The 24,432-nt window shown below is 40.6% G+C and overlaps 1 protein-coding gene across 1 annotated transcript in view; it reads left to right on the forward strand.

The window, feature by feature from the left end:
* PELI1 (pellino E3 ubiquitin protein ligase 1) overlaps positions 1-3,511 on the forward strand; it is a 49,451-nt gene extending 45,940 nt beyond the window's left edge. The window contains exons 5-7 of the mRNA XM_081254395.1: positions 45-242; positions 333-521; positions 1,099-3,511. Of these exons, the coding sequence (XP_081110521.1) occupies positions 45-242; positions 333-521; positions 1,099-1,665 (954 nt within the window). The 3' untranslated portion in view covers positions 1,666-3,511. The remainder of the gene's footprint in view (positions 1-44; positions 243-332; positions 522-1,098) is intronic.
* Positions 3,512-24,432: the final 20,921 nt, after the last annotated feature.

Genomic DNA, 24,432 nt, shown 5'->3' on the forward strand with positions numbered 1-24,432 from the left:
TGTGTTCCTTTGAATAGGTTTATAGATATTTGTTTTTCCTTTAGATTGGTCGGTCAACTGAAAGTCCCATTGACTTTGTAGTAACTGACACGGTTCCTGGAAGTCAAAGTAATTCTGATACACAGTCAGTGCAAAGCACCATATCAAGATTTGCCTGTAGAATTATATGTGAACGGAATCCCCCCTTCACAGCACGGATTTATGCTGCAGGATTTGACTCATCAAAAAACATCTTTCTTGGGGTAAAAAGCTTTTTTCCTAAATGTTGCATTTTATAACCACTTCTATTTCCCAATTATAAATAAACAGAAGATCACTATTTTTCCTACTAGGAGAAGGCTGCCAAATGGAAGACATCAGATGGACAGATGGATGGCTTGACCACCAATGGCGTTCTTGTTATGCATCCACGCAATGGGTTCACAGAAGACTCCAAGCCTGGAATATGGAGAGAAATATCAGTGTGTGGAAATGTATTCAGCCTGCGTGAAACCAGATCAGCTCAGCAGAGAGGGAAAATGGTAAGTACTGAGATGTAGCTTCTTATTTAACAACAATAAACTCATAGGGTGAGTTGGACTGAGTGCATTACATATTCCCCAAAACTATTAAATCTTTTGCTGACACAGAGTACCAAGTATGGCTATCAAGTGCTGACTACCAGATACTATACCAGGAGGATCATATCTTAATGTTTCAATTAGAACACTCTAAAAATTTATTCTTCTTTTATATTATGTTAATATATTTTAAAACCTAAGCTTTCCCAATTTAAACAGCACTCTGTGTATTTTCTACTTGTATCTGTATATCTTCGACCAACATATTTACCAAATTGGAAATATTAAACTTAGTGATTAGCCAGATGTTTTAATCATAAATTGTCTTTACTATAAAGCTGAAAAGAGATAAGTTACTGCTCAATTTTCTTCCCTTGATTTTCAAACCCATATTTTTCATGACTGCCATTCGAGTTTCTTAAATAAACAACCAGAGGAAATCTTGATTCTTGAGTAAGGAGCACGTAAGACCAAAACTCTTAGGTAAAAATCCAAAACTCAGTGGTGAATGTGTTTTTTTGATTCTTGTTTCCTCTAGGTGGAAATTGAAACCAATCAGTTACAAGATGGCTCATTAATTGACCTCTGTGGTGCAACATTGCTGTGGCGTACTGCAGAAGGCCTTTCCCACACTCCTACCGTGAAGCATTTAGAAGCTTTAAGACAGGAAATCAATGCAGCACGACCTCAGTGCCCTGTAGGGTTCAACACACTAGCATTTCCTAGTATGAAGAGGAAAGATGTTGTTGATGAAAAGCAACCATGGGTGTATCTGAACTGCGGCCATGTGCATGGCTATCATAACTGGGGAAACAAAGAAGAACGTGATGGAAAAGATCGTGAATGTCCTATGTGTAGGTCTGTTGGTCCCTATGTCCCTCTGTGGCTTGGATGTGAAGCTGGATTTTATGTGGACGCCGGCCCTCCAACCCATGCGTTCAGCCCGTGTGGGCATGTGTGTTCAGAAAAGACAACTGCCTACTGGTCCCAGATCCCGCTTCCTCATGGTACTCATACTTTTCATGCAGCCTGTCCCTTTTGTGCACATCAGTTGGCTGGTGAACAAGGCTACATCAGACTTATTTTCCAAGGACCTCTAGACTAACAGACCATTGTCCTCCAGGACTACATTATACATTTATAAGCTAAGTGATTTGGGTTTTCCAACCCGTTGTCCACATCACAGTTTTTCTGCTCTGGTCATTTGCATTAAGATGAAGAATTTTTTTAAACATTTATAATAAATAGTAGCAATTTCTGAGCAAAAATCTGGGAAACTCAAGCAAAGGAATTTCCAAAAGTACCAGACTTCTGAATTCTGAGTTTTGAAAATATATTTTGAGGAGAAAAAGACATAGTCTAATTTGATGCCTTCATTTTAGTGTTTTGAATCACCCATCCTCAGTGTTGAAAAATTGTTTTGTATAACTGAGGGTACTGTTGGTTCAAACTATGTTAGTTTACAGTTTGTTGCAAACATTGTAAAATACAGCAACATGTATATTAACTTTTTTTCTATTTATCTTTATTATAGAAAATATCTTAGAATGTTCTTGGTAGAGTAGCATGGTAACAATGGTCTCACACTCTTGGTGTGAATGGTAGTTTAGCAAGCATAGCTCAAGGATTTGCAAAGTTAGGAAGAAGGACAAGAGAGCCTCTCTCCCCACCCCCATCTAAATATGAAATTTGGTAAATTAGAATACTTTGTAAAAAAAATTCATATTAATTACCATTATGTAAGAGGTGTTTGTTTTTAACCACATTGAAGATAATCGGGAAAGATTTTTTTTCCTTAATGTTTCTCCCAAGTGTAGTACTATAACAAAAACTTAATGCTAAGAAACATTTCACATGCTCCTTTGAATATGCAATTTAATCTAGATTATCTATTATTCTCCCATGATAACTAATCTGTTTTTAGTATCAGCAACATTTGGCAAGTTTATTTTTTAGATATAAACTGTGGTTCATCTGTTCACTGTTTTTAGAAAAAATATCATTCCCATGAGAAAAAGCATAAATAACAAGAAAGGAGAGTGACTTGATTTGCTTTTAGAAAAAGAAATGCTTAATTAACTATCCTGTATTTGGACTTATTCAGGTAAGAAATTTAGAGAGATATAAAGAGTTGAATGACAGCAGTGCTCTTTTTTTTTTAATCTAACAGACCAGCCTTAACTGGGGGCTTGGATCCTAAAAGGACAGTTGCCACAGTGTGACTCAAGGAAATACTTGGTTGGCAAATGAGCACCAGTGACAGCCAAATGGAGGGACATACTTGCATGGTCAGTTTATTCTCTAATTCCAGTAAGTTCTTTGCTTTCAGAAGCAAGAAAACATTTCTTCTCCCCTCCCCCCACCCCCCCTTTTTTTTAACACACCACAAGGAAAGTATAGACAGTTGCACTACATCAAACTCTTTGTGACACTTGTAGAAATCAGTACACTTTTAGATTAGACAGAATCATTTTTTTATTCTTTTGTTTTCCTTTAGTTCGAAAAGTTGTATTATACTTAATTGACTCTAGCAAAATTTTGTATGTGGTAGCACAGCTTTAATTTATCTTATTACAGTGCTGTTCTGAATTTTCTTTTGGTTTTTAAAAAACAAAACCTGTTGCTTAGAGGCCATGAACTATTTTACTTTACTTCAACTTGTCAAAATTTCCTTGTTTTAAAAAATCATTTGGGTTCACTCAGGAAATGCATGTCAGGAAACTTTGTATTATAAGTTGACTAGTTGTGATGTATCAGTAACTGCTGTTACTCCTTTTTCAAAGAAATATAATTGATTTTGAAGTTTTCTAGATTGTCACATGCTTTGTGACTAATGCAAGGAAATCAAGTCCTGTGTTGTATTTGTTCTAGTCATTTCTATTCAGGCTATATATTGTAGCTAATTTTTATTTGCAATTAATTTATTCAAACTGAGTAAATACTTTTCAAAATAGATATTTGAATTTGCCTTTGTGAGTTCATTTTTGCATAACTGAGAATGGGAAACCAGAAGTGAAAACTTGTGGACAAATCTAGTCCACACTCCAAAAACATTCACTTGAAATAGATGAGGAGTTTGCATTTACTGTAACACTTTAAATCTCTGGTTCTCTTGGGAAAGCATCTCTTACTTATCAGTAGAGGAACTTATTTAGTGGTTGAATAATTGAGGCCTTTTTCTAAGTTAAGCCCTGCTGGAGAGATGGCTTGTAGCAAGTTGCATACTAGACCATTTAATAGTGCCTCAGTGATCATAAAAGGTTCATGTTCTTCCCAAGGTGCCTGAATTTCCTCCTACCACGTAAGAAAAGTCTGGTTCACTTTCTATCAAATTTAAGTTTTGAAAACTCAGGTAATTTAAACCTTTAGTCATACTTTCTCTGTTCAAGCATTTTAATTATTAGTTCTGTCATTTTGCCAATGCCTAACGGAATACTTTTACTTATTCAGTTGTATTAAGGGAATGTCAGTATTCTCGCCAAAGAGAAAAAGTTGTATTTAGGTCTCCTAAATGCACTCTCAAGAAAGACAATCTTTATGGCTCAATTCTTTTATCAAAGTGATCTTAATATCTAAATGTTCCTTACTTTGTACAGTGAATTAAATTTCCCTTCATCTAAAATGTTAGGGTCATGAAGCAAGACAGGGTAGATATCTAGAAACAGGAGTCTTTTATCACGTTATCTTCTCGAAGCTGTGATTGCTTACTTTCATGATATAAAAATCTTCTAGTATGTGTGAAACAGGATAGGAATAAATAATCATGTAAATATATAATTACATCTAACATGAGTACTCCCACTCCACTCTTCCTTCAGAAGAGTGCCCCAAGAACCATGTGTGATGCTTGACCTTCTGAAACATAGACTGAGTGAGGGCACCAGTGAAAGTCCATCCATTATTTCTTTAACTTTATAAAAAAATATAAAATTCCAACATGTTGGCCCCTCATCCCAAGCGATCATCTTATGCTACCCCACTTTAGAGACCACTGGCTGAAAGATCTGTGATCCATTCTTTGGTTTTTGTGTTCTAAGCATTAACCATGTAGCAAATCAGATCACCAAAATACTACATAACTGAACTGTATTACTCTATCTCCCACTCCCACTTTCAGAATTACTCCTATATAAGTATACTCTAAGGCCATGCCCTCAGAATTTTACCCACATATTCTTACAACGAATATTTGAATATCCACTGTGCAATAAGCCTTGTTCTAACACTGGGTGATGTAGCAGAAAAAAAACAAAACAGAACCCTGCCCTCATGGGGTTTACATTCTAGTGGGGAAGATGGAAATGAACATGAAAATGAAAAGACATAGTATGATAGATAGTGAGCAGTGCTGAGGGACAAAGCAGAAAAGGGAGATACAGAACGTCACGTGTGATATGTGTGGGTGTGCGGAGTGTTTGCAGTATTAAATAGAGCAACAGAAAGCCCCGCTGGAAAGGTGGTATTTGAGTAAAGATCTGAAGGGAGTGGCTACTTAGGAGAAGAGCATTTAGGCAGAGGGAACACAAATGCAAGGGTCCTGATGCTTGGAACATTTCTGTAACAGCCAAGAGGCCAGTGTGGCCATGTGGTGTGAAGTGAGAGGAGCAGGTTAGGTCAAAGAGGTAAAGAGACAGACGAAGTGGGGCCTGGGGGTGGAACTAGATCTCTGAGAGCCTCCTGAGATTTTTGGCTTTATTCCGAATGAGTGGGGGGCCATAGGAGGATTTTGAACAGGGGAATGACGTGCTCAGACTTTTAATAGTACCCAAATAGACTGAAGTGGAGCAGGGAGACCAGTTAGGAGACTGTTGCAGTAATCCTGGGGGAAAATGATGGCCACTTAGGTCAAAGCGTGGGGGCAGTGGAGCTGGTTTGAAAAGTAACCAGAATCTGGGTATGCTTTGAAGGCAGAGTTGACGATATTTGCGGCAGATCAGATACGGGGTGTAAAAGAACGAAGGGGAGTCAAGGACGACTTGGTTATTAGCCTGAATAACTAACTAGAAGGATTGAATTGTCATTTAGTGAAGTAGAGAACAGTTTGTGGAGGAAGGTGTACTGACTGTGGAACTTAGCCTTGGACATTAGATTGAGACTCCTCTTAGACGAGGTATTTACCGAAAACTGTCTCTTCTTTTTTCTTTTCTTTGACTACCGTCAAAGTTCTTAATTATTATCATCAGTGTTCCCCATGTATCCTATGCTAGCTTAGAAACAAAAAAGTATTCCTCCTGATTAAGGGCCAGCTTCCTTTCATTGAAATAGAGAGTCAGGATACTTCTCATGTTTCTCCCTTTGCTTTGGCTGCCCTCTGAGGAAATGAAGTTCTGTTTTCAACTACAGTAACTTCCTTTAGCCAACTTGTTCTGATACAGTTTTTCTCCCAGCTCGCTCATATACACCTTTTTCCTTAGCTCTTGCTTTCTTTTAAAAAAAAATTCTCAGTTTTATTGAAGCTTAATATTTTGTTGCTTCAAATCCTTTCCGGCAGTGGCAGAGCACAGTTGTGTTTGTTTTAATTTTAATATTTAAATGTTAACGGAAAACAAAGAACTCTTGAACCTATTTTATAAGTCCAGATTTTAATATCCAGCTTCCCTTAAGGAAATATGCCTGTCTTTGATAATATTGTCAGCAGAAAATGCAGTAAAGAAGATCAAAAGAGTTTTTCTAGTAATCATTGTAAAATATCATGTCCAAACATTCTGTTACATGATATGATGGGAATGCTGGTTTGTTTACACTGACATTAGATTGTAAACCCAGCTATGTATGCTAAACTACAGCATAAAAATTCCTCACAGCTAACATTTGAGCATTTGCTATGTGCCAAGCACTGTGCTAAATGCATCATTCTAAGTATATTACTGATTTTATTTAAAACTCAAAACAACCCTTTGAGAGAGGAACTATTATCTCCATTTTATTTTTTTTTTATTTTTATTGGACTATAGTTGATTTACAATGCTGTGTTAGTTTCTGCTGTACAGCAAAGTGAATCAGTTAAATATATATATGTATATATATGTGTGTGTGTATATATATATGTGTGTGTATATATATATAAATATATATATGTATCTCCACTCTTTTTTTAGCTTCTTTCCCCATATAGGTCATTACAAAGTATTGAGTAGAGTTCCCTGTGCTCTACAGTAGGTACTTATTAGTTATCTGTTTTGTATATAGTAGTGTGTATACGTCAATCCCAATATTCCAGTTTGTCCCTCCCCCACCTTACCCTCTGGTAACCATAAGTTTGTTTTCTATATCTGTATGTCTCCATTTACAATAGAAACCAGACACAGCAGTGTCTAGTAACTTGCCCAAGGTCCACGTGGCTCGTCACTAGAGGAGTCAAAATTTGAACCTCGGAAGTCTTGCTCCATACCTGTGTACACAGGTGCTACATTTTACTGTCCGCCCCCCACCCCTTAATGGAATTTGAAGTCTTTTTTAGAATCAATTTTAAACAATTTTTCAAAAACGATTTAAGGTGGCTTATAAAAATTATAATTAAGAATGTTAACCATCAATAGTAAAAATTTGGGGAAGAACAAAAGTAAAAGAATTTGGTATTATAACAAAGTAAGATAGAATCAGCATTGGCATGAGTACACAAGTAGATTTACTGAAGGCCTGTAAACTTGCTAAAGGTGAGTCACAAATCTGTTTAGTGCCAAGGTGTTTAGTAGGTTATTCAATGAGGGGAACGTGATCAGTTACAAGATCCAGGCAGCTGCCTGGAAGGTAGCAACAAATCCACTGCTACAGAAACTTGTAATCATTTCTGGTCCTGCAAGCAGAGAAATTCACATTCAGTAAGCAGTGCCATTCCTTCATATAAGTAGATTCATGCAGTATTTGTCTTCCTGTGACTCGCTTATTTCATTTAGCATAATGTCCTGAAGGTTCATCCATGTTGTTGCGTATTGCAGAATTTCCTTCTTTTTAAGGCTGAATAGTATTCCAGACTATATGTGTATATGTGTGTGTAAATGTGTGTGTGTTTATTTACTTTATCCATTTATCTGTCAGACATACAGGTTGTTCCACTTCTTGACTCTTGTGAATAGTGCTGCAGTGAACAGGGAGTGCTAATATCTCTTCAAGATTCTGATTTCAATTCTTTTGGTTAAATACCCAGAAATGGGATTGCTGGATCATATGGTAGTTTTGCTTTCTGTAGAGGCTGCACCATTTTACATTCCCACCAATAGCGGGCAAAGGTTCCAGTTTCTCCAACTCCTCGCCAATACCTTGTCATCTTTTGTTTTTTGATAATAGCAACCTGACAGGTGTGAAGTGTTATCTTTTTGTGGTTTTGATTTGCATTTCCCTGATGATTAGTAGCATTGAGCATTTTTTCCTATACTTGTTGGCCATCTGTATGTCGTCTTTAAGAGAAATGGCTATTCAAGTGCTTAGTCCATTTTTTAATCAGGTTATTAGTTTATTTTACTATTGAGTTACAAGAGTTTCTTATATATGTGGTTTGCAAATATTTTCTCCTGTTCCATAGGTTGCTTTTTCATTCTGTTGTTTCCTTTGCTGTGTAGAAGCTTCTTAGTGTGTCCCACTTGTGTATTTTTGTTTTTGTTGCCTGTGCTTTTGGTGTCATATCTGCTGCTTCCCCACTTTAATGATGGAACACATTGAAAGAATTCTTTCCCAGGTTGATAAAGGGCTGTCATGGTGCCTGGCACATGTAGATGCTCAAAAACTATTTCTTATATAATTATAGAAAACTGTTAGAACTCTGAACTGTTAAGCTATCCAAACAGTCTGAGTAGAAGCATTAACAAAAACAGTCCAAAGAACGAAGGTTACAGAAGCTGTTTATTTAATCAGAAAATGTGTTTTCATTGGTTGAAAAGACAAAAATGGAAAAGGTGGAGGTATGGCAAAAAGTGACATTTACTAGAAGTTTGACAGGGCAACAAGGAGAAAACCATGGGTGGTGTCAGAAAGAACAAAAAGGATTATCCTGGAGAAGAGAGAAGAAATATCAGTTATAGCCCAAAAGTATGTCATCCAGAAATTCAAGTTTTTGAGCCTTTTATTGGTTGGGGAAGACACAGAAGACAGCCAAGATTGAAAGGGAAAGTTAAGATATACCCACCTTAGAATTTCCTAAAGTTTTACTATATCATATTCCTGTATAACTATTAATAAAAATATAGAATATAAACTAGAAGGGATCTTGGCAATTAAGTTACAGGTGAGAAACCAAGGCCTTGTTAGGTAGTAGCTACCAATTGATAAATCCGGCACTAGAACCTCGGTCCCCTGTGTCCCCTAACACTCTTGATTATCATGAACTTGAGTCACCAAGATTCAGTTAAATTCCCACGTTTTGTTTGTTGAAGCAGAGATTAAGTACATGCACTTTAATTGTTTTTCTTATTAAATTCAAAGTGTCAGCAGAGTTAAAACATCAACTCTCATTGTCATATAAACAGTGGCTCCCAAACGTAGGGGATGGCCTGTTTCAGAATTCTTTTCATTAAAAGGTTATCTAGTTTGGAAATGAAAGATAAGAGTAGGGAAAGAAAATCAAGAGTTGTCCAGTAGTGTCACTTATAGCCATTTGGCCTCTATGTGAATCATTCAGCCAACAAGAGCGCTCACTCAGTGACAGGGCACTTATTTTACTTTTCTATTTATTGTGAAGTTAGCACAGTTGTTTTGCATACCGAACCTCTGCAGGAATGCAACACATTCAGATACCCTTCACTTTCAGTAGGCTGCTTTTTCAGTTGACCTTTGGAAAAATAAGTTATTTGAAGTGGTGATTGTAGTGTCTCATTAAAATGTTAAAATTACTGTATTGTCAAGCAACTCAGAATTTTTCTTGGTCCACAATGTAATTGAATAATAATAGCAACCTAAACCCTAAGTGCTCATAAAGTTGTCTAAATCTTGAATCATGAGGGGCAGATCTTTAGGTGGAGAGAGAGGAGTTAAATTGGGCTAGGTGTACAGACACAAGAAAAGAACTTCCACAAGAAAGGCTGTCAGAGACCTGTAGGTGGTAGGAGCTCCCAAAGAAGGGATGGGCTCTCGTGACAGCTGAGAGAGGTAATGGGAGGAATTCCCCACTGTGGGTCTTGGTAACATGTTAGGATCCCTAAGACAGTTACTTCCAAAGTTGAGTTTGCACAGGGATTGGGGGCGGGAAGTTAGAGAACTTTTGGCCCCCAACAGAGAAAGCATAGTAATTGTCCTAATGTCCAGGTGTGGAAATTATGGGCAGGAATCTTTACATCCAGAGACAGGCAATTTCTTGGATTCCCCCTTCACCACCACTGCCTCTCTCTCAGTCAGTTTCTCTCTCTCCCTCTCTCCTTCCCCCCTCCCCACACCCCAGTCACCTGCTCCCAATTTTGGAATAAGTATAGCTCCTCATGATGCCTTTTTGAAAGAAACAGTGTTCACTTGAGTGTGTAAATTCTGACAAGTTTGTTAGTGTAATTTCTATATTAGTCACAATGAATGCAAATGTTAGTTGTATTTTTGATTGATTTTATTCAGAGCACTCAACCGTGGCAAGAAGCCCTGAGTCAGGTGTACTATGCACAGTTGGTATTTAGTTGTAGAGGTAATGTAATATAACTATGACGTGATACTTGTGGGGTGATGAAATGAAAGTCAAAGATACTACTCTTGGGATGTGGCCTTTCGCAGAGAAGCACTAAAAGAACATTTACTGCTTTGGTACATGTTACAGGATTTTTAAAGTTTAAAAGTTAACAATCAAGAGTTTGTTTGAAGATGCTTTTATGGTTTCATTCTTGCTACTGACTTCAAATATGGCCATATTTATTTACCAAAGTGTTTTAATTCCTTTTTAAATACAAAAGAGCCATTGAAAATGTCTGGGTGGAATTTCACAAAAACAAGGAATTCTTCAGACAAGGCACGAGTCCAAGCCTTAATCCAGTCTGGCCTCGGATACCAGTCCTCAGATGTTCCTTTATCAGAGTCGGTAACAATGGGCAGTTATTCATTGTAAATAAACTAGAGCCTAAGTGAGTGAGGGGAGTGAGAAAATATCAAGCTATACAGTCCCTTTGGAGAGGATCTAATTTTACTAAAGCCAGTATTTCCTGTAATTTTGTAACATACTTTTATGTTTAACTCCTTGGCTTTATCTGTGGTCATGAATCTTATTACCTGATACCTATCTGTGGTCATGAATCTTGTTAGCTGATATCCTATGGGAAAAGAAAATCCAACCCTTTGACATCAGTTAATTAATACTCGTTCTACCTCATCTTAGTTCCTAAGGACTTTGGTGCTGGTCCTGTGTGTGGAACTAGACTTGTAAGAGCAGATGGTCCCAGACTAATAAATTTATGGTCTCTTCAGTTGGGGAGCTCAGTAGCTTCTTTGATATACAACAAAGTCAAAGAATTTTAAATGAATTATAAAGCTATCTTCAGTCTAAGGACCTTTTTAATCATTCAGTGGCTAAAAGAAAGGATATTCCAAATTATTCATAGCCAAAACATCCCTGAAAGGGTATAGTTTGGGGGACAGTTTAGAGCAGTGACCCAACATGTCAAATTCCCTAACAAATTCCAAGGAACTTGTCTCTATGAGCCTGTGTTGGAATTTAATTATATGTTGACCTGTGACACCAGTTTGAACATCTTTTTGATCTGCAAATATGCTTGGTTGTAATGGGAATTCAAATAGAAAGTCGCTCTTAACCTTTTGATGCATTCCTTCATTCTGAATTACATCTGCTTACCAGTGAAATATTCTACAAAATGGGAGAGACGTGAGTGAAAGAATTGATATAACATGTAGTAGTTTAAATTTTTAGCCTGAGAATATTACATTAATTTAACTTTTGTCATGTTCATTGCTCATTATGGCTGACACTTTGAGCTGCCAACTAACCTTCTGGGTTCCCAAATACCACTGGTCTGTTTCGTGAGTACACTTGTAACCATAAGACCCAGCATTCACTAGAGAAGATTTACACACAATGGGAAGCTCACATCTCATTGAGTGAGAACATTTCCAGAAAATCTGTTTTTTTTTTTTTTTTTTTCTTTTTGCGGTATGCGGGCCTCTCACCGTTGTGGCCTCTCCCGTTGCGGAGCACAGGCTCCGGACGCGCAGGCCTAGCGGCCATGGCTCACGGGCCCAGCCGCTCCGCGGCATATGGGATCCTCCCAGACCGGGGCACGAACCCGTATCCCCTGCATCGGCAGGCGGACTCTCAACCACTGCGCCACCAGGGAGGCCCCAGAAAATCTGTTTTGTGGCTTTCTTTTTTTTTAAGTTTCTCTTTTATGTGGAAAGGTGATAGAAGTCTTTATTTATGTGGTGAACTTGGTATAAGTAAACAAAATGGAATCTTACGCAGTGACAACTTCATCTTCCTGATTGGCAAGAACACACTGACTTTAAGACCCCCTTTCATTTGCTTCCGTTTGCTTCCGTTTTCATGGTTCATTTCCAGCCAACACAGCATTTCTGAAATGCCAGCATTTGCTTTGTGTTTTCAGGCATTGTATCTAAGCAAACTAAACTTAGATGGGTGCCAACAAGGTAATGCCATGCTTTTGTGAAATTCCAGAAGATCAGTTCTTTAAATGAAATTGGAGATAGTGGAGTTGGTTTGCTGTTTGATCCAAAATTTGATCTCCTTTCTGGACCAATTGTTTTCTCATGGAGAAAAACTATTCTATGACCAGCAAACAGGTACCAGGGGCTAATATATACTGGAATGAATGGATAAGAAAGAGTAAGTAGTGCAATACATCATGATCAATATGATTAGAAAAGTAGCTCAGAGCAAAATTCTTCTTGGTGTCTTAAATGAGTGATGTGATTTGGACCTGTATGTCTGGGACAGAACCTATTTATCTGATTTCATTCTGCTTCTTAAAAGCTAGAGGGCCTTTGGCAATAGAGTACAGGCTGCCCTCTTGAAGGGAAGTCTGTGCAAGAGAATAAAATACTTGCAGGAGACAAAGTTTGATCCTTCATAAAACTTAGAGTGTGAAAAATAAGAGGATGTCTTGCATAGAGTCAGCCTTCAGTTAAATATTCATTGAATATTTGAGCAGAACTGGACCCTTCTCTTTCATGAAGGATGAAGAGTTATTTTTAATTTTCTAGCAACCTTGAGATCACAAGATAGGAGAGAGGAACTTCATTCTTGAGTGGAGAGGAAAGTAATGAGAATCTTTGCTGACAGTTGTGATACATCTTTCTCTCCTTGTTCTGTGGGAGTCATGGGGAAACCTCAAGGAAGAAAGCCTGTTGACAATGTCACTTAAATCGTAAAGCAAGAGCTGATTTTAATTTGGTCTTTTTCTCCACACGAACATAACAATTTACAGTGCTCTATTAAACTCAGTGGGTTTTTTTTTTTTTTCAACATTAAATAAGATGTCTGGAGAGGGATTCTTTCGTTTCCCTCACCCTGAGAGCAGTTGTTTCATTGAATACCTTCTAATTACCTGACTAGTCAGACGTGTTTATCCACTGGGAAGGGAAGCATGTATTGAATACCTACTTTGGGTTCATTTAGTCAACAAAAATATATTGAGCATCTAGTAAGTGAGAGGCACTGAAACTATAAAGAATAAAACAGACATGGTCCCTACCCTCACAATGCCGAAAATCTAGTCAAAGGGAACGAGTAAGTAAGCAATTACAATATGTGTAAGTGCTATGACAGAAATAAAGATCGTTTAAGAGCACATAGGAGGGGCACTGAACCAGACTTGGGAGGTCAGAGAAGCCTGACTTGAAGGAAGAGGACAGGGGAAGGTGGCAGTGGAGGCAGTGGGAAGAGGATTCCTAGCGAGGGATGAGCTTGTGCAGAGGCTTAGCACCAGTAGAGAGCAGTGCATATGTGAGGAACTGAAACTCAATGTGGCTAAGTGGAAAGTACAAAAAAGGGGAGGAAAAGATACAGTCGGGAGACACATCAGACAGGGCTTTTGTAAGAAAAGCCAAGGCGTCCTTGAGCTCTATCCTGATAGCCATAGGGAGATGGGGAATGACGAGATCAGATCTGCACTTTTGAAAGGTCACTCTCTCTGACTGCTGTGGAGAACAGGTATGCAAGACTGGATGCAGAGAGGCAAAAAGTTGCAGAATAGCCCAAGTGAGAGATGATGGGGAACTGCATACAGGAAGTAGCAGTGGGAATGGAGAGAGGCGGATGCATCTTAAACATTTAATGTATTTAAAAGTAGACCTGGCAGGACTTTATGACTGACCAGATGAAAGAGGAGCCATAACTCTGGCTTGGGCAACTAGATAGATGGTAGTTCATTCCCTGTATGGTATAACAGAAGAGCAGGTTTATAGGGAAGGGAGGGAGGAGGATGAATGTAGTTTGAGATCACTATAAACTATCCATGATGCTGTTCTGTTGGCAGTTGAATGTGTGATTCTGAAACCCAAAATAAGATCCACCTTGGAGATATGGATTTGGAGAGTATCAACCTGAGGTCCTATGAGTAAGACCTCCCAGGAAGCTGTGACCTAACCAGATGGAACATTAAGGGTTAGGGTGGAAGAAGAGAAACCCATAGGAAAGACTGAGAGGTGTCAGGAAAAACGACAGAAAACCAGAAGAGATCAATGACGTGGAAGTCAAGAGAAGAGAACCCATTAAGGAGGGCTGGTCTACAGTGTCAAATTACTGAGGAGCAAAGTAAGTCAAGGGTTGAGCAATAGTCATTGGATTTTGCTACAAGGAAGGTGTCTGTGACCTTGACAACTGCATTTTCAAGGAGTGAGAGAAGCAGAAGCCAAGCTTCAGAGGTTTGAGGATGAAGAAGTGGAGACCTGGAAAAGTCAAATAGTTTGGTTATGGAGGGAGAAGCCAAGGAGAGAAGGGAGGGAAGGGAGTAAATAGGGAATAGAGGAGAGGCAAGAAGGAGAGAGGAGGAGAAGGGAGAAAACTGGCCAGAGATGCAAGGTTGAAGGAAAGATTTTTGTGTGTTTGCTTTGCAGATTAGAGCTACTTAAGGATGTTTGAAGGCTGAAAGGAAGGAGCCTTTGGAGGAGGGGAGGAGGATAATGGATAGAGCATAGGATAGAGGAGATTGGAAACGTAGCACATGGGAAGAATTAGCCTGAGACAAGCTAATTTCATTGTAACTGGAGAAAAGGGGAAAAAAAACAATGGTGTGGATATAAGCAATGTTGGAGGTGGGCAACTGAGGGGGGAAGTTCTTATCTAATGGTTTCTTGTGTCTTCCCTCTGAAATAAGCAGAGAGGGAAATAGGAGAAGAAAGAATGAAAATTTGAGGAGCATGAAGGAGGTTTGAAGTGGCTACTGGAGAGAATTGGAGACACTGCTGGGCAGCACTGAGGACCTAGGTGAGGGTGGAGAATATACCAGATATTGGCAACGATCTGCTTAGTCATGTGATTTGACTGACCATCAGCATTTGAACCCCCAGTATTGATGTGGGGAGGCAGTTAGATTGGTCCAATATTGTTACATAGTTATGTTTGGTTGCAAGTGACAGAAAACAAACAAACAAACAAACATGAAAGAAGTCGATTGCCCTCTTACGTAAAAATCCAGGTAGACTAATAGGGCTAGAATAGAGCACCAGTGTGTCAGGAATCAAAATTCCTTCAACTGCCTTACTTTGCCATCAGGGTTTGGCTTCCATGTCATGTTCTAACATGGTTACTCCAGCTCCATCCATTTTGTTTGCATTTTGGTCAGGAGGAAGAAGGCAGGACCAGCAGAAGGGTATATGCCACTTCTACCTAAATCCATTGACCATAGCTTGGTCCTTTGACACATCTAGCTGCAAGGAGGCTGAAAATTTTAGTCTTTATTATGGACGGCCATGTAACCAGTTATATTTTAAATTTAAAAATTTGAGCCCAGGCCTTGGGAGATACTAAGAATCACTGCCACAATAGGGTTTACCTGGGTTGGTACAACAGAATGGGGCTAGGAAGTAAATGATATGGTCAAGAGGGATTTAAGTAGACAGAAGGGAGCCAATAAAGGTGAGGAAGGAGCTGAGTGATCTGGTCATTTTTGTTCAGGTATCTCTTCACCCTAGTGTGGTTTATGTATTGTCACACTTCAGAGGAAAGTAAACCCCCAACTTCAGGGTGATGTGCCCTGATTGTCTCAGCCAGTATGTCTTGGCGGGGCACTACTGGCATTTGAGGCAGGCCAATTCTTCATTGTACAGGACTGTCCTGTACATTGCAAGACATTCGAAGCTCCTAGCTCCCACCCACTAAATGCCAGTGATACCCCCAGTCATAACAACATGTTTCAATAATCTTAAGGAGGTGTTACTGCTCACAGTTGAGAACCATTGGTCTAAATTAATCATGGTAATCTCCTCTCCCTTGCCACGGTGATTGGCTCAAGGGTGGACAATTTAGACCTTAGTGAAGTAGCACATGGCTGTCTCCTAGTCACCATGATTGGTTCGTGCTATTCCAATTAATGGAAGGTTAAGATTTTTGTTTGATGCTTATAGACTCACTCCCTCTCGGTCCCTCTGGACATAATGAGGAAGTATGTGGGCCCAATTGCTGCTGACATCCAGCCTATAAACACTAGGGGAGTCAGTCCCAGAATAAAGCAATGCTGAGGGTTGGTTGAGTGGAGAGACGGAAAGAAACGGAGACCATAGTAATTCTGAACTGCAGCCAACCCAAGGCCCTTGCCACTGCTGAATTTTCAGCCCCTTGAGTCAATAAATGCCCTTAATGTTCAAACCAGTTCGACTTGAGCTGCCTGTTACGTGCAAATGAAAACACATTTAGTAAAAGAAGGAAATAGAGGGAGATTGGGTCACGGGAGCAAAAGTATAGGGAAGGATGTAAGTGAGAGTAAAGGATGTGATAGATGAATGGAGGGGCTTAGGCCTTGGGTAGAAACCAAGGAAAACAGGGAGAAGAGGTATATGCTGAGTTTGGCTGGATGTAGGATTTTATCAAACGCTCTCTTCTCTTGGACTGGGGATGGAGGGTAATCAGAACAGTTCTAGCACTGTGCTAGGTTGACCCAATGAGGCTTATATTAACTCTAACGGGTAGAAGAAGAAACTCAAGACTCACCCAAGGACCTAAAGCTAGTAGCTGGCAGAGGCAAGTCCTAGTGAGTTTGACTCCAGTACTCAAGTCCTTTCCGCTAATTCCCCACTGCTACTTGATGCCAAAGAGGTGGAAACAACCAGATCTACCCCTCATTAATCCTTTCCACACCTCAATCCAGGATGGCAGGTAAGACTGACTGGGTCAGTAGGACTGTTTTCCCCTGGATAATGGACGGTCTACCCACAGGATGTACTGTGTTTGGGGTACAAAGCACAGATGGGTCATGGGCAAGCTGGAGTGGCAAGAGAGCTTACAAAACCAACACCAGCACAAATGAAAGGAATAAACCCAGGGTGCGCCAAGAAGGAGAAATGGCTCAGAGGTTCCTGGTGAGATGAAAAGTATTGAATGTTTATTGTCAAGCATCGAATATTAGATTCTGTGCATCTGCATTTTTTTCATTTCAGAAACTTTAATTTTTTTCCCATTTTACTTTATTTTTTGAATAGTTAATGCTTACACATGGTATAAATACAAAAGTTACAAAAGGTATACAGTGAAAAATAAGTCCTTCTCCTCTGTCCTCGAGCTACTTTCCCTGGAGGCAACCAGTGTTGACAGAATCAAGCCCTGCCCTCTCCCTCGCCCCTCCCCCCCTCCATCATAGGCTGAGGTACATAAGCTGAGTTCTCTTCATTCAGTAAAGATACAGACCTTCCTAATGTAGGAGCCTTGAAATGGACACACTAAATAAATCAGATTTACAAAAATATATATGGTAACTTTATTGTCTATAACGACTTCTTGCTAAAAAGCCCCCGTTGCTGATGTAGGTGGAAAACACTTGATCTTGCAAATAAAAGGTATCTCCTTTAGGTTTAAACCAGTCTCCCTTGGGAAATCACTCAGTCTTTCGGGGTTTCTCCCTCATGGCAGGGTTCTTCTCTCCCTGTTCCCTCTCCAAAAATATTGCCCAGGTGAAAGGCACGCTACAGGGGAGGTGCAGGGGAAGTCTGCCAACCACCAGGCCTTCCCGACCTCAAGGCCATGGTGAGGAAATCATTTTCTCTGGCGTTTGGGCTACACTGATTCCAGCTACTGACAGCCACGGTCCCCATCACGGCACTCAGTGGTAAAGGCCGCACACCTTGTACCTTCTTGGCCCAAGACCAGGCCTCCTCCAGCCCGTTCATCCTGTCAGCCTTCGTCATTCTCCCACGGGCTCTGCTGCAGACCATGCACAGGCCCGGGAACTGGGAGCACTTCTCAAGGCCCCTCGTTGCCCAACCCGAGCATTTCCGCTTCTCTGTAGTTGGCCTAGTTCCAAAGGGAAAAGCAGGGTACACATCTCTCCTGCCGTAGGGCCCCTCCACCCCTCATCTGGGGCAGCCCTGTGCTCACACCCTCTGACTCTCACAACTTCCTGCCTGCTGCTTAAACGTTTATCTTCCTTTCCAGTCATGGGAAAACGGCTCTGACATCACATCCTGTGTTCTTCCTGGCACTGTCTGTGACCTGCTCAGGGGCAGCCCTCCAAGTTCTGCCTCATCCGTGTATGCAAATACATTTTTTTTTCCTTCAACAAAGTCTGGCTTTTACGAATCAGAGGCAGTTAATTTCAAACCATTGTCTTGCTATGAATTTTTTTTCAATCCGATTTTGAAACTCAAAGTAAATGATGACTTACCCATTCTTGGCTGGGTTTTTTCCTCTCCGTGACTCAAAGCATGTCATTGACTCATTGGGTGGAGGATCCATGGGGACTGGGTTTACCGGGAAGGCAAACACGCTGGTTGAATATCTCACAATGTTATCTCCATGACACCAGCATAAGGTTTCCAGTGCTGCAGGGAAGCCAGTGTCAGTGTGGTAAAAGTTACTAAGTTTTCAGTTGTGACTTGGGTAAACCCACTTGATGCAAAAACTTCATGGTCCTCAAAGTGAACATAAACCTGATTCTGCCATTATCCACCCAATTAGGCAGTGCAAGCCTGAGTCATTCTGGATTCCTCTCTTTTCTTCACACTCCATATATCACCCATCTGCTATTCAGAACCACCAAAGGGAATGGGAGACTTTTTCTAATTGTCACAAAAGCGCTGTGTGGGCCAGCCGTGGCCTTGCCGCTGAAACCCTCAGCCTGGCTGCCAGCATCTGTCACTGGACTTCTGCCATTGTCTCCTCCATGGTCTCCCGCTTCTATGTCCGACCTCCTACAATCTATTCTCCACAAAGCAGCCAGACTTTTCTTTTTTTTTTTTTTTTTTTTTTTTTTTTTTTTTGCAGTATGTGGGTCTCTCACTGTTGTGGCCTCTCCCGTTGTGGAGCACAGGCTCCGGACGCGCAGGCCCAGCGGCCATGGCTCACAGGCCCAACCGCTCCGCGGCATGTGGGATCTTCCCGGACCGGGGCACGAACCCGTGTCCCCTACATCGGCAGGCGGACTCTCAACCACTGCGCCACCAGGGAAGCCCCTTTTTTTTTTTTTTTTTTTTTTTTTTGCGGTAGGCGGGCCTCTCACTGTTGTGGCCTCTCCCCCTGCAGAGCACAGGCTCCGGACGCGCAGGCCCAGCGGCCATGGCTCACGGGCCCAGCCGCTCCGCGGCATGTGGGATCCTCCCAGACCGGGGCACGAACCCGTGTCCCCTGCATCGGCAGGCGGACTCTCAACCACTGCGCCACCAGGGAAGCCCCAAGACTTTTCTTTTTAAAATATAAATTAGATCCTATCACTTCCCAGCTTTAAATCCTCCAATAGCTTCCTATCACTCTGGCCTGACTCCGCCTCCCTCTGCAGCCTCATCTTCCAAGCCTTCCTTCTTACTCTACTAGAGCCACACTGCCCACCTTTCTGCTCTCATATACACCAGGCTCATTTCGACCCCAGGTCCTTTGCACTTACTGTTTCTTTGCTAGCAGAGCTCTTCCCTAGATGGTCGCACTACTGCCTCCTTCTCAGCCTTCAGAGCTCAACTCAGATGTCACCATGCAGCCACATCCCACCCCAGGTACCGTCAACCATATTACCCTATTTTTTTCTTCTTCATAGCCCTTAGGTCCTGAAATTGTATTATTTGTTTGTTTAAATGTTTGTTACCTCTCTCCCCCTCACTTGGAGGGCAACCACCTTGGACAGGGACTTGGTTTGCCTTCTTCAGCGCTGTATTTTTGCATTTAACAGTGCCTGGCACATAGTAAGCAGTAAATATGTGTGGACCAAAGCCAACTAACTTCACGCAGAGGGGAAAAGGAGAAAGACAATATTTTTAAACTCGACAAGCACTCATGGATACCTTTTTATTAGTTTACAGTTTAGAAGAAATCATTTCTACTCGTTTCTTTGTAAGGGAATCATAAGATTAATGTGGCTTTCTAGTGAGAAACTTGGCTGCAAGACAGAACTAGCATCTATATTTATGCCACAGAAAAGCAGCTTTTTCAAATAATCAAGTCAGATCAAGGTATAAATTGTTAGCCTCATTTGCCAGGTACAAAATTTGAATGATTGCATGTGTGTTCCTGTGTGCTTAACCTGCTACAGATCACCTGCAATTTTAAGGTTCCCTGATTGCTAAAAGTTGTTTACTTGATTTCCTTCATTGAAGTGTAGCTGAAGCTGCAGGGCTGATCAGAGGCAAGACGTAAAAAGAGGTAACATTAGTGATTTTTCAGGCACACTGTAAAACAATTACCCACAATCTTTAGGTATTTCTTGTACTTTCAAAACTAAATGCTAAGCTCTCCTTGACTTGGGCTAAATTTTTTTTGAATAACTGATACCCTGGAAAGTCCTGAACAGTTGCACAAACACTGAAGCAGGGACTTTAAAACTCAGCCCTGTGTGACATGTTTTAGAACAAAGATGTAGGAAAATTAGGCCTCATCTTGCTCGGAATAGATGAGGTCAAACATACTTCCCCATTCCTGGTGTCGCAGAGTCTGAAATTTCTGTCATTAGAGCTTCATTTTTTTTGTCCTGGAGTTCTCTTTTAAAATGCATATTTTCCTGGAAATATATTAGACTAATTCATGAAGATATTGAAACTAATTAGGTCCATTCTTCCTTTCGGTGGGAGAGATTACCAGCAAGAGAGCCCTGAGCAAGAAGGAAAGAGATGAATTGGGAGAGACTAGAAGCCCCAACTCTGGCTTTTCTGAACCTAGACTTGGCCCAGTACAGTATAGTAGTTGTTGAAGTACTTTGGATAATAATATTGTGGGGCAAATGATTTTAAGAGTGAGTATTGTGCTGTGTTACTTAATCTAAGAAAATGGATTTTTTAAACTTCAAGTGTTGCTATGCAATACGAATTTTGATGAATTTTTTCCAGTTAGGGTCCCAACAGGAAACAGATGGTACACTTAAATTAGGATAAGTTGAGAAGAGCTTCTTTTCAAAGAGACTGTTTGTAAGGAGGTTGTTGGGGGTGTAATGTAAACCCAAGGGACAGTCTGGGAACTAGGGGCTAAAAGAAACAGAGTGGTTGACACCCTGGGACCCTAAGGGAGTGACTATCAGCATCTGGAAAGGGAGTGTTATTTGGAGCAGACCACAGTAAGAGGAGCAGAGACCTTGACCCAAGCCAACCAAAGGCAGTCGCACTAGGAAAAAGCCAAGGGATGAATACCTTGACCTTCTCTGGTCTTCTGCAAGGGCTCCCCATTGGCCAAAGCCAACTGGAAGCCAAAGAGAAAGAGAACACATTATGCAGGGTCAGCCTCCTGGGCAGAGAGGAAGGTAGAAAACGGTGGAGGGTGGATCTCAGGAAAAGTGTAATGATATTTCCATTCACTTGACAAGAAGGCTTGAGGAAGAGCCATCCAATATCCCTCCCCCTTCCCACTGCAAGCTTTCAGAGTGAAGATGTCTTGGGCTTGCGGAGAGGAAAAGGTGTGTTCTTAACATCAGCTTTGGAGTTTTGATTAATATCTTACACTTATCTAATTTCTGTATCAAGACTGTTTATAGCTGAAGTTGAAAGTCTATGATGCCAGAGTGGCCAGAAAATTTAAGGGCCTGCCTCAATTTTCAGCCTAGGGCAGAGAAAGATGACCTCTCTTCCCTCTCACAATCTGACCTTATATATATATGTAAAGGAACAGTGGGGGCAAAAATAAATATATGAGGTTGCTTTTCGATTAGGTCAGAGAATTGTGCTTATTCAACATACCACTTATGTAATCTTTACCAACTTTCTCACATTACAAGTAATGAAACTAAATTCCAGAGAGCTTGATTCACATGCCCTGTTTTAGGAAGCCATTTCACGCCCAAATCTAAACTAGAAGTATGAATTGAGACATCTATATGATATGCAGCTATAGGCTTACATAAGCAATTAGCACTGGGGCAAATTTCAAACAAGGCCAAAGACACTGACTAGCTATCTTTGCTCTGTCCCTTGGCTGCACAGATGACCTTTAGGTAGCTCAGTATATGGTGAGTGGGGAAGTCTCACTGGACAACCTAGGCTTCCGTGGTACAATGATTTGTACATCTGCTCTGCTCTACATCAAAGGTTCAGACCTTTGATTTGTGGCTGAGAAACTCAATTTCATCTGTTCACCCAAGAATAATCAGGTCCTGATGAACTGATATATTTACCAGCCTCACAACAGGTTTACTGGTAAATCAAAATGTCCATTGAATTACCCTGAGAAATGTTACTATCAAAAAGACAAGATTGGTGTCAGCTGGTCAACAGTCTATGGTTGAATTGTTTAGAGAAAGAATACAGACAAATCAGACATTCACATTCATTCTCAAGAAAATAACTCAAAGTATAAATCTCACTGACAGCGGGCCAAAGACATAAACATCACATGTAAATGGCAACACATAACATTAATAAATTGCTTTACTGATGATATGCCCTGCATTTTTGCAAATTCCTAGATGTTTTTGATGTGTATATACCACAGTGTGGTGAGTTGGCATTGTAAAGCTTTGATCAGCCAGAACTTAATTAGAACCTTAAATTTAAAAGAATTTCTTTTGGTGCATGTTCCAGTTACCAGTTTATTTCTTCTCAGCTCAAATCCACCCTTTACTACCCTGCTTTGTGATGCTGGAGTTGGACCCTGTAAATACTCTCCTTTGCAGCTGGCATGACGCCTTGTCAGTAAAGAGCACTGGAGGGCCACTGCAGGAGGAAAGTGCTTCTCTTCTTTGTTCTGATGTGGTTTCCTTCTCCTGCAGTGCATGGCAGCCAGTGGATACCAGAATCCCAACCACACTCAACCGCCCAGCACGTCTCACAGGTACTCCGCGAGGTGATTTCTTCCCCATCCTGACTTGCAGCACCTCAGTGAATTTCTCTACCACCCAATGGATGACAGCTACACCCTCTTCAGTGAGATCAGAATCTCAGCCTTGAGGGGAGAAAGGGCTCTTCCAAATTTGTCCCTTCCTTGGGTGTTCGGCCTTAGTCCTAGGGCAAGCATTCTCAGTGGGGGTAAAAACTGGTTCTTGGCGGGGAGGTGTGAAATAATCTTAAGTATTACAATGGTTTATGGCCCTGAAAAAGGCCACAGCACATAAACAGATACACAGTATATCTGCAGTGTTAAAATTTCATGGAGGGGAGCGTTAAGGGGGGAAAATGTCTAAAAAATCTCCTTAGGGGAGCAATAATGAAAAAAGAAGTTCAGTAACACTGCCTTAGAAAGTACTGCTCCCCATATAGACTATTCCTGTATTCTTTAGAGTTCTGTTTACTCCTTAGTAGTTAATCCCACTTTTAGTTAATATACTTTATATTAAACTTCCCCTGTTCAGATTACTTTGTGGTATAGGGGCCACTGCAATGGAATTATACAGTAAGGGAGGTAGACTGGGCTCAACTCCAAATAGAGCATGGGTAAGTGAGCAGGGGTGGAGGGGTCAGTGAATGGAAAATTATTAAGAGGAAAATCAGCAGTAAGGGGCATTCTGGCTAAATCAAACTAACAAGATTTTTGCTGAAGATAGACCTGGGTGATCAGACATCACTTGAGGGATGGTAGAGGATGAGGAACCTGATCAGATATCAAGGGTGATCAGATATCGAGGGTGGAGGGTTCTGGTTAAACTGACTTCACGGGGTTCTTGCTAAAGCTGGATTTCACAAGGAAGTGCAGAGAAGAGATGGGCCTAGGAGAAGGTTCAGGAGCCTGACTAAAGTTTGGTGAAGTAAAGAATCTTTGTCAAAACATTGACAAATGAACTATCTATGAAACAGAAACAGACTCACAGACATAGAGAACAGACTTGTGGTTGCCAAGGGGGAGGGGAGATAGGGGAGGGAAGGATTGGGAGTTTGGGATTAGTAGATGCGAACTATTATATATAGACTAGATAAACAACAAGGTCCTAATGTATAGCACAGGGAACTATGTTCAAAATCCTGTGATAAACCATAATGGAAAAGAATATGAAAAAGAATATGTATATGAATAACTGAGTCACTTTGCTATACAGCAGAAATTAATACAACATTGTAAATCAACTATACTTCAATAAAATAAAAAAAAAGATCTGGACTGAGTAAAAAAAAAAAAAAAAAAACATTGACAAAGAGTAAGAATAGCCATTTCTCACAAGTAGAAACCCAAATGGCTAAGAAGGGTTGAAGAGAAGTTCAGTGTCACCGGTAAACACAGAAATGCATATTAAGACTTTTTAAGATACCACCTACACACAGATTTGTGAAAATTAGAAAGCTGGACAATGATTTGGCATTCTCGGCAAAGAGAAAACAAGGACCCTCGTGTGCTGCTGGTGGGATGGTAAATAGATACAGGTATTCTAGAGAGCACTTCGGCAGTATT

Source organism: Mesoplodon bidens (assembly GCF_964165515.1).
Source record: "Mesoplodon bidens genome assembly, chromosome: 14".
Taxonomy (NCBI): Eukaryota; Metazoa; Chordata; class Mammalia; order Artiodactyla; family Ziphiidae; genus Mesoplodon; species Mesoplodon bidens.